The 11113-nt window shown below is 47.7% G+C and overlaps 1 protein-coding gene across 1 annotated transcript in view; it reads left to right on the top strand.

Annotated features, from left to right (window-relative positions):
- Window positions 1-3398: 3398 nt before the first annotated feature.
- LOC122364568 overlaps window positions 3399-11113 on the top strand; it is a 47523-nt gene continuing 39808 nt past the window's right edge. Inside the window, exon 1 of the mRNA XM_043335080.1 lies at window positions 3399-3486. Within this exon, the coding sequence (XP_043191015.1) occupies window positions 3469-3486 (18 nt within the window). The 5' untranslated portion in view covers window positions 3399-3468. The remainder of the gene's footprint in view (window positions 3487-11113) is intronic.

The raw sequence follows: 11113 nt of genomic DNA, 5'->3' as shown, positions 1-11113 counted from the left end.
AGTCATGTATGGTATATGGGGCCATTCCGACCCGTTTTAGTGGTAAAAACAGGGAGTTGATTTTTCCCCCATTGACTTATAATGGGGAGGTCGCGAAATTGACCTGACCTTAGGTCACCGATATCAAAATTCCGAGATATACAAATTGCACATACTGGTACCCTAACTAAACCCTGAAGAGAAGAAATTGATCGGTCAAAAACTCTAGCTCTGGCGTGATTGCAAACTTTTCTGAGGTAGGGTCACCAAACCGCCTCTGGTGACCTGACCTGAGGTCAGATCAACTCAAAATTTTCAGACATGTTGCGTAGAAGCCTTTTAGGAAAAGTCAGAAAATTTGAGCTTCCTAGCTCAACGCGTTTGGGAGAAATAACCAAAAAACCTCAGGGGGGGGGGGCTCCTGAGGCCCCCCCCCCGCCAGGAATAGGGTTATTGATTACCCAAATCGTGTTCTTATGCTGCCAAGACAAGATGAACTGCATATGATGGCATGCACAGGTCAAGGTCAAGGTCAAATCAGGTCAACAAAAACATAACATTATAAGACATGTGCGACACATGGTTTATGCTTCATTTAATTTATATAATTCAATGGGCACACTCGATAGTGGCATGGACCATATCAGGATGAGCTTCAGGTCAAAGTCAGGCCAAGGTCAGGTCAAGTGAAGCTTGACATATCCTATGACGTCATCGGCAGCACCTAGGTCAATGAAATGTGTTCACAAGGTAGTTCCCTGGTGGGGCTATCGAGCACCGTTTGAATTTTGAATATTGGTCGGTAACTTTTTCAACATCTTAGGAGGGGGGGGGGGGAAGGGAGCGAAACGGCGGTAGGGCTCGACAATAGCCATACGGGGCGCGGGTTAGATTGACTCAGATAGACTTTGAAACAGTTGATCTTGGGGGCTCGGGGCATCATCAGCTAGTAGGAAGGAGTCGATCACCTGATTGTATGCTGGTTCCCTATCCCTACGACCCCTCCATGGATAACTAACATCCATAAGTAATCCATGACCTCTCAGACCTCACAGAGGACCGCGCGTCCCATTAGCAGTTCAAAGTCCCCTGTCCTTCACCGCTCCCCTGTAATGAGGCGCGGCCGGCCGCTGCCCCGCGCGGGGCGGGGCGGGGTGGGGTGGGGCTCGGAATGTGGGCGCGGGGGGACGCTCAGTACCGGACACGGTACTTGTGGACCGGAATCAATCGGAACCGTCACCAGTTCCGCCTCCCGCCGCTGGTAATGTGTCTGTGACGGATGGTGCGCTGGGGTGACGAGACAACCCCCCCCACACACACACACACTCGTAATATACGCACATACCCCAGCGCTTACACTATGCAATGAATGTACAGTGTACACTGCAGTATACACCACTGCCCACCCCGACCACTAAATGATGTTCCAGTGGTAGCCAATGCACCAGAAAACCCCCTATCTCTCTCGTCCAGCGATCAAAAAGGTATCAACCAGCTCATTTCGCAGAATAAAAAAAAACAACGAAGCAGCATATGTAGCTTCCCTTAATTGCGTTATCCGTTCAGCTTTGGTAGCTAATGTGGCGGGATAGTTGCTGAACTCCGACGCCGAGAGCCCGCTACCTGTCCCCAAGTCCACCAGGGCAATGACGCCGTACTCCCAGAATGCTAGACAAACCAAGACGAACAACGATAAAAACTATATCTACATCCATCATCTGTAGTTTGATGACTGAAGCCCTATATTAAATGTTAGCTCAAAAAAGGAATAAATAATAATCGCGTGAAAACTGACCATATCATAGGACAGTTTAGCTTTCGTGTATGTGTACAGGACTATAGAGTATGAACACTGGTTAACCCTCGCCCGTATTGGTGTTTTTCCAGCCGCGAACGTATAAGGGGGGGGGGGGGTGGTCCGTTGGACCCCCTTGCCGTTTCGCCCCTGATCGAGCTAGAGCTTCGCGGAAAAAACGAGCGTGTTGCCCGTGACGAGAGGAAGCCGATTATACCCAATTTTTAAGGTCCTAGGTCATCGGTTGACCTTCCAGGTCAGGTCAATGACCCAAAAGTCGGGAAAATCGGGACCTGTTAGAAAGTCGTAAAGCGTAGCTGCTACGGGATTTTTCGAGGTGCTGATCACGAATATCATGCTAGTTTTGATCACAGATGATGTCTTCATGCATTTAGGCCAGGTCGGGTCAGGTCAGGTCAGGTCAACAAGTAAGGGTATTCGTAGTAGGTGGCAGCCGCCTCTCTCTGACAGCTTCGTAACATGTTACGAAGGCACCAAAACTACATCGTAAATGTTAAAATGGTTGCTAAATTCGAATTCAGCTCCAAAAACCAGCCTAGAAACATGTAAAACTCGAAAAAGTGAACCGAGTTCATCAAAGGTCAATGACCTGACCTGACCTTCTGGTGACCTTGAAACCCACCCTAATGCATGGAAGCAACATTATATCCCATGTTTGAACGCTTAAAACCACAAAAAGACTGCAATCGCGCGGCTAATGCGAGCCGACATACGCCGAATCGCGATTCCGGCCAAACATGGCCTCAAAAAGTAGGTCACAGGTCAAGGTCATTAGGGTCAGGGTCATTAAATTTTCAAGTTAGGTGCAAAATTGATGAACGCGAGGGTACTGAAAGTTTGATTGCAATCGGCCGCTTTTTACGCGAGTTATTCGCGAAAAACCGAGAGGGGGGGTCTGTTCGACCCCCCTCCCCCCACCCCCTATACCGGCGAGGTTTAAGTGCCGACTCGAGTGGGCATAAGGGTTTACCAGTTGCTCGTCAAGCATTCTTTACTCGTGGTACATACTCGCAGTATATACTATATACTCGCAGTATATCACTATAACATACGAAATGCGGCATCAGTCGCTAACACAACTCTACAATCACTCATCATCATGGCTGCTATAAAAAGGTCTGAGTCCATGGCTATGAGCTAGTTACAGCCCCGTCAGTCCTGTCTGGGATCCAATGTTGGAAAGGAAAGCTGGAGGACTGGTCATGGAGCGACAGAAGGGCAGATCCGTCTGGGACAAGTGCACCACAGAGACCGGGGGATGGCGGCGGTAGACGTCTAGGGGGCAGTGTCCACGGATTGACAGGATATAACAAACATGCCTGATGTTCAATGACCACAGATATACGACCGGAGCCCGTGTCCGTGGGAGTCCTCCCGTCGCCTCCCCCTCCCCGCCAGAGGCGTGGTCCCACAGACCGGAAGTGGGTGCGCGGGGGAGCGTAGCGGGCCGGGCGGCGCCGCACCGAGAGCAGTGACCCAAATGGCGGCGCCGGCGGGTCGGCACACGGGTCGCCACCAGGTGCGCGCCGCCCCCGCCGCCGCCCCCGCCCCCGCCCTGGGGCCGGGCTGACCGTGCCGTCAGCGGTGCCGGCGGCTGTGTCAGTGTGGCCCTGTGACTCCCGCGGAACGGAGCGGCACCACCGGCGAGGGATGCGGCTCGAGCCCACACCGAGATGACGCCTGGAATAGAGGTGGGTTGGTCTGGTCACCGTCACCGACGACTGGACTCCGGCGGCGCGGCTGGGACAGAGGGCGGGTTGGTGCCTACTGGTGCTGTGAGGCGGTGAACTTGGTGTGCACTTTCGAGGAAAAAAACGCCGCGGTGATTTGTGATCGAGCCTATGGGGTATCCGGTGATTTGATAAGCCACAGACTGCTTCGCTACAATCATCATCTTATGGGGCTTGACTGTAGTCTTTGAGGCCCGTGGGCTTTTATGAGATAGGGTTCTTGTAGCTCTCGCTGATGACGATTTGGTATGAAATGTAGCAGCCGTTTGTAAATTTGTTATCTAGCCGGCGAAAACAGATCTTGTATGCTCGAATGTCGCTGCTCCTCATGTTGATATGACAATTCGCACACCATCTACATCGCTACCCTTCTTTTAGACTTTAGTTAAAGTCTTTTAATTACAAATAAATCATTTTTATTTGACGAAATCCCGGTTCCGGATGCTGATTCCGGATCCCGGATGCTTTGCAGTTCCAGCTATCACACATCATGGGGCTCACGTCGTACTTACCAGGCCCAACACTAAGCCCTCTCACTGTCATTCCCCTATATTAGGGTTGTTCAAAAAAACCGAATTTTGGAAAAGTATATGGGCTCATGGCTCATGTGGTGCGGTATTCTTTTCTGAGACCAATGATGCCCTTTTTACTGAAAAGTATTAACTGTTAGGGGCTCCTCAAACGGCTTAAAGAGGACCATGTTACGCCCGCCGACCGGCCGGTGTCAATAAGGGCGAGAGTTGGACGCCGCACGGCGGCGGCAGCGCCTTATCGGCACCGCGCGCCACGACATCTGCCGGGCGGCCGGCTGGGCGGTGGGAAGTTATAAGTGCGTGGTCTTATTGCACACGATCGGGGTGAGCTATCCCATGTTTTCGGGGTGGAACGTTTCAGTGCAGCATCGGTGCGTCTGCCACGGTGGTCTGTGTCGATGGTATAGAAAATAACTCAAGCAGAGCTCAGAAAAGAACGAATGATTCCGGGTAGTTGCCTCGAAACAATCCGTTTCAAGAATACAGCTGCCTTCTTAACGTACCGTATCACTTGTTAATTCTTCAAAAAGCAAACTCTGAGCAATAACACACCTCTTTGCATTGCTGTTGACAATTTACGTTAGTTTTTGACGGTGGCTCGCACCCCCAATATGCTGCCGCGCAACTTTATTCCAACGGCGAAACGGCAACTTTGCGAGAATCGAAAATTCACGATATACGTACAGCAGGGGCTGGCAATGCAGTACGCACAAGGACAGAATATGGAGGAGACCCGACAGTCATCGGCCCAAGTTTGGGGGTGGCTTTGACGAGCATATGCGTCACCAATGTCATTATTCAGATACGTTGATGTCAGATGCTGGGGCAACAGAATCGACGCCAGGTGTAACTTAGATTAGCGGGTCGAAAGAAAACATAACATGTCTGGAAATGACAGAGTGGCCACCCTGACAGTGTGACGAAGTGAGACATGAGTAGAGACATTAGCCGGAGTACCTACTCATATAAATCAAGCGCCGTTTATCCAATCCTTCGAGCATAAGCGACGCCGGCAGTCCGGCCAGGGCGGCCGTGCCCACCGATGCCGATCAAGACCCGAATCCAGACCCGGCATAGAACACAGCTCTGCCCTGACGTGACACATTACTCCGGTGTGTCACTCATGACGGATAGACCAATGCAGGAGCCTTGCCAGCTCCTGTTGTACCTACTTCGTTAAATTTTCGATTCTCGCTAAGTTGCCGTTTCGTCGTTGGAATAGAGTTACACGGCAGCATATTGGGGCTGCGAGCCACCGTCCAAAAGCAACTTAAATTGTCAACAGCAATGCAAAGAAGTCTGTTATTGCTCAGAGCTTGCTTTTTGAAGAATTAACAAGTGATACAGTACGTTAAGAAGGCAGCTGTATTCTTGAAACGGATTATTTCGAGGCAACTACCCGGAATCATTCATTCTTTTCTGAGCTCTGCTTGAGTTATTTTCTATACCATCGACACAGACCACCGTGGCAGACGCACCGATGCTGCACTGAAACTTTCCGCCCCGAAAACATGGGATAGCTCACCCCGATCGTGTGCAATAAGACCACGCACTTATAACTTCCCACCGCCCAGCCGGCCGCCCGGCAGATGTCGTGGCGCGCGGTGCCGATAAGGCGCTGCCGCCGCCGTGCGGCTTCGAATTCTCGCCCTTATTGACACCGGCCGGTCGGCGGGCGTAACATGGTCCTCTTTAAGCCGTTTGAGCAGCGCCTAGCAGTAATACTTTTCGGAAAAAAGGGTATCATTGGACTCAGAAAAGAATACCGCACCACATGAGCCATGAGCCCATATACTTTTCCAAAATTCGGTTTTTTTGAACAACCCTACCCTATATGGTCGACCTCGCTTACCTCTCTGACGTGGGCCTTACATGAGCTGTCATTGCCGTGATACACCCTGTGTGGTGCAAAGACCACTCCAACTCCACCTTTTGTAGTTAGACCACTGTGTCGAACGCTTCTTGTTTTGCTCGGAGCGGTCTTACTCTCATCATGACCCTGCATCGTACCTATCATCCCTGTCTGTCTGTCTTTCTCTCTCCCTGCATCTCCCCCAGCCCTCTGCGTTTCTCTTTGCCTTTCCCTACCACTATGCGTTTCTGTCTGCCTTTCCCTACCACAATTCGTTTCTCTCTTATTCCCTCCCTGTCTCTCTTTGTTTCGCATTGCCCATTCCTGTCTCTTTTTATTTATCTCTACCCCTTTCCGCCCCTACTCTCTCTCTCTCGCTTTCTTCCCCCTCTGTCCTTTCCATCTCTATTCGTCTTTCTTTCTTTCTTTCTTTCTTTCTTTCTTTCTTTCTTTCTTTCTTTCTTTCTTTCTTTCTTTCTTTCTTTCTTTCTTTCTTTCTTTCTCCCTTTCTTAATCTCCCTCCACTCCCTCTCTCCCTCCCCCATCTCTCTCTCTCCCTCTCTCTCTCTCTCTCTCTCTCTCTCTCTCTCTTTCTTTCTTTCCCTTTCAGAGAAGCCCCCATAAAAACACATTACACACACCAGTGCGCCCACATCGCTCATCCTCCTCGGCCGCGGCCTTGTCGGCCGTGCGTGGTAGCGTGACGACGCTCCCGTCTTCACGCGCCGTGACCGTGACGTCACAGATGACGTCACTACCTTCCGGCGGTGACACTCCGGGCACCGGAAGTAAGCGGTGGGGTCGGGGCCGCGGGGCTCGCCAAGCTGCGGGTCCGGTGTGCGGGCGGTCTAAGAACAAATACCCTCGGTGTGTGACGCTAGACAGTCAGGACACCGTCTGTGTCGTATGTATGATTCCACCGTACATGTGTCATTTTTCGAAATTTTGTCATTCCGAACTTTGAATTGAGCAATTAAAACTATTTGCAAGTTTTGTATTCGTGCAAATACAACCTAGATACTGAGTGCAAAGCTATCTTTCTTGTTTATGTACTCTAAAATGCACTTTCACGCAACGCCGACTAAAAACTGTTTCAGTAGTTAGGGCGTTTGACCGAAGTGATTGAGGACATTTCTATTTTCTTCAATGGTCAGTCATTAAATGTTTCATGCCATTTCTCCAGAGTAATACAGTTTTGTGACTGATTTCTTCCGACGATCTTTTTAGTAATGAGATCTCGAATGTCTTACACCACTTGTCGCTACAAAACCAACAGCCGACTTATTTTGTGGTCGATTTGAAGGCTTTCACATTTGAGCAGGTAGGCAACGGTCCACTATCTCCGGCATTGCCCAGTGTCCGGTCCGGTTCGGTTCGGTTCACTGACCACTGCTGCCTCCCAGGGGTGGACCGTTTGACCTGTCACGTGCCACACTGTTCCCCAACGCACCCCGCCCAGCCGCACCCACTCGTCCAGCCCCACCCGTGGAACTTTTACCGTTTGTTCGGAAACCGTGGCCAGTGGGGTAACGGTAAACACGGAAATGGTTCGGTGTGAGCGGATGGATGGAATGGCGGAACTGTTCTGTCGGGAGCGAATCTGAGGTTGTAGAGCAGAAATAGGGTAGACCGACCCACAGATCGGATCCGAGATGTCTGATGTTCGGTCCACGGCTGCTACCGGCGAAAATTCGAAACCACGGCTCTTTCTTGCTTATCGCTGCCAGTTTGTCTAAGAGCACATGTTTCACTTTAAAACAGAACATCACATTTTAGCAGTCACAACTCTGTAGATAATAAATTTCGTACCATAGTATCAAATATTGGAAATGATTGCCAGCATGGTGGATTGTAACTGTTTGTGGCATGTTTTCCGGCCCGCCGGACTCTTCCTCAAGGCTCCTCTGGTCCACAACCAACTATCCACAAACACTGTCGGCCTCGGCTGAGGCTGAAATCAAAATATATTTTTATTCAATAATAACTACCTCAACGAAGGCTCATCCATCTTTTTTTTTTTTTGCAGCTCGTATAAAAGGAATGCATTCGCTATGCAGAGCTGAATAATTTCATTACTTCTGCTTCTTCTATGTTTGTCACAAAGCTGCCCTTGAGAAATCGTCCTTGTCAGCTTGAGAGGTTCCAGCTGCGTAGGCTTCAATAGCACTGAAGTGGAAAACCCATCGCGCAGTTGACATTCATTCTGCTTCTCGAGGCGAAAAATAGCTTCCTTTATGTGATTGAGTGATTACTCATTGTTTACGCACTACCATCAAGTCAGTCATCGATGCCTGACAGCAATAAGCATTTCCAACATATATAACAGCAATCAACATCATCACTTTCACCCATCCTACCGAGACGTATGTCAAGCGTTCAAGGTTGTAAGGAGTATAAGCGAAGAGCTTCAAGAGACCTCATGCAAAGTAGCTACATACCGGTTACGTGTCATTTAAAACTATACAAGATTACATCACTTTCTACATAGGCATTGTGTGGCAATGTGAACGTGAACCCCAGCGAATCGAAGTTCATTATTATTCAAAGGCATGGGAAGAGTTAGACGCATGTTATGCGTCAGTGATCAACTTTCAACAGGCCTTACGGATGCTATAAGAAATATTTATATTATGACAACCGTCAACGTGATTGGTGGGCCACAGCCTCTCATGCCACATTTTTTAATAACATGTAAATGAAAAGTCTACAAAGACTTTAAAGGCGAAATATACACAAAAATGAAGACTCATCGCTCTCAAATGTCTTCCTACTATTATGTCTACTTTGTTGGTGAAGATTATGTCTACGAGCCACTACACATGACGAAATTCGTCATGTAGTTTAATTGGCATCGCATTGAAAATGTCAAACTCTGCTTACAGCACTATATTGAAGATAGATCTGAGTCATGTCACTACGGCCACCTCCAGCTCGACAGGGCAATTAGAACGGCACTGGTTTGGCACTCTTATCTGCCGCATTCATTGTTTCATTTTATGCAAATCAAATTCATTCATTCGTCTAGCTGCAAGCCATTGCTTTTCCAGATTTTATTGGCAGTCCCAAAGTCAGCGTTTTTTCACCTGCCAACCGAGTGAACCTGTGTATCGAGTACGTACGTCTACCCAGAGACTGCGATGCTGGATAGGAAAGGAGCAAGGAGGGTGCCGCCTGACCAGGCTCATGCTGTGGCGACAGGCGGCTCAATGCGCTAATTTGGCAATCAACAGGCTTAGAGTATGACAATTACTCACGAGAATTCATCGCCATTGAGATTAACACACCGGAAATGAAACAGACCGAAAAAGGCTATGATTCGTGCTTATAATGCCCAACACTTGACTTTGTCATTCAGACGTTACCTTGTAAAGTAACAAGATCCAGGATCCAGGACGACCATGGCCCATCGCGAACGTATTCAACAGCATTTAATTATTTTCCAGTAAATAAATAGCGGTGCCCTTTGCAACATGGTAAACCATGCGAAAGTCTCGTAGGTAATTTTTTAAAGACAGGAAGCCGTTGCCACGATGGAAGGCATTGCTGGCGTTCTGCTGCCCCAGCACTTCTCGTCCTAACGGCATAATTAGCAAGTACCCAATATCAATTACTGTGCTAAATACATATTTAGGGCACTTCATGCACATTGCATATTGCACAATTACCCTCCGCAATTCTGCATGCATCACCCGCTCAACGATTTAATAATGAACTTGAACTCTGGACACTAGAGGTCTGCACCGGCCGGCTGCAGCCGCGGCTGGCTGCAGCCCCACGGCTGTGGGCCGAGGCGGCTGCAAATATCTCCAAGAACACGGCTACGGTTGTGGCCACGGCTGTGAGATTTCAAGCTCAATCTTAAGTACTCAAAAATAAGATTTTAAATCCTTAATCTTACATTCTTATAAGCAGTCTAGCCTGTAAAAATCATGCAAAGGATGCCCAGCAACATTGAAACTGGTGAAGCCTTTGAAAACCTGTAATGGTTTTACCATTTGCTGTAGGAAAGTTTGCACTCTGGTATAGAATACTAATTACCTATAGGTACCAATTGTTCCTTCATCATCAAGACTCAAGAGCTTGACAGTTTCAGAAAATGCAACATGTTGCATTGTCACATCCCTCTCAAATCAATCTCACCTGGTCATTAGGAGAGCACCTTACAGCTATTGAACACGAGCGTTCAGTAATGCTTTCAGTTAATAGAAAATGAAATCACGCCTAGGTAAAGGTGCAGGTAAAGGCTTCATAAAATATTATCTAAAATATCTAAAATAACTCGTAGATGTATTTCTGGATTTTCGGCAAGTCCAATTACATAATATAAAACTGGCGCTTTATGTTCTAACTGGTGTGTGAGTGACCGCTTACAGAAAATGCTGATCAACGAAGCCAATGAAATTAGATTATAAGTGAGCATGAACCTTACTTACGGTTGATTCACATGATGGTGAAAACCCTGAACACGTAATTCACATGACGGTGAGATCCCTGAACACAATATTTCTTACGCGAGCTGTTGACTTTACTAATAAAATGACGTCTTCTTCTGAAAATGTAAAAATTTGATGATTAATCTTTGTTTGAGAGCAAGTTTTCAACTGTATATTACTATTATATATCAATTATAATTTGTATGGCTGTTTGTAGTGACACAAAACAATTTGTTGCCACTTCTTTGCTATTGACGTCATTAAAAACTCAAGTATAATTTTTGATTGAAAGAGGCAATTGTGGCTCGCACGTCCTTGGGGATTTGAGCGAAGATCATTATTTGGAAAAATCAAAATAGATAAATGTTTTTCTTTCTTGGATGCTCATTAGTGTTTTGATGCCTTGCATATCAAATTTGTTTGAGACTTGCTCAGAAGGCTGCTTCAAGCCTGGCATATCACACCCCAGAAAATATGCAAGGTAAGAAAGAAGCAAGAGTTTTGACTAGACAATCACTGTTTGACAGTCCATCAACTTCAGTTTCATTTTCCATACCTAACATTGGTAATGAAAAGCATCAGGGTCTGTTGTTCTGTCCCACAAACATGCTTCAGGATTTGGCATTAGATGTCTACACTGCTAGTGCGTCTATTCTGGTTCGTTGTTTATGTTTTCTGTTGATGTAGGTACCTACCTACCCATCTTTCTTAGCCCCTTGCAAGGGCTTGTGTAGGCATGCGATGCGCATCAGGCTTCAGGCCTTCGGCCT

This window comes from Amphibalanus amphitrite, unplaced genomic scaffold (assembly GCF_019059575.1).
Source record: "Amphibalanus amphitrite isolate SeventyFive unplaced genomic scaffold, NRLGWU_Aamphi_draft 000683F_arrow, whole genome shotgun sequence".
Lineage (NCBI taxonomy): Eukaryota > Metazoa > Arthropoda > Thecostraca > Balanomorpha > Balanidae > Amphibalanus > Amphibalanus amphitrite.
Note: the sequence above shows the minus strand (reverse complement) of the source record. Positions and strands in the feature narration are given on the sequence as shown.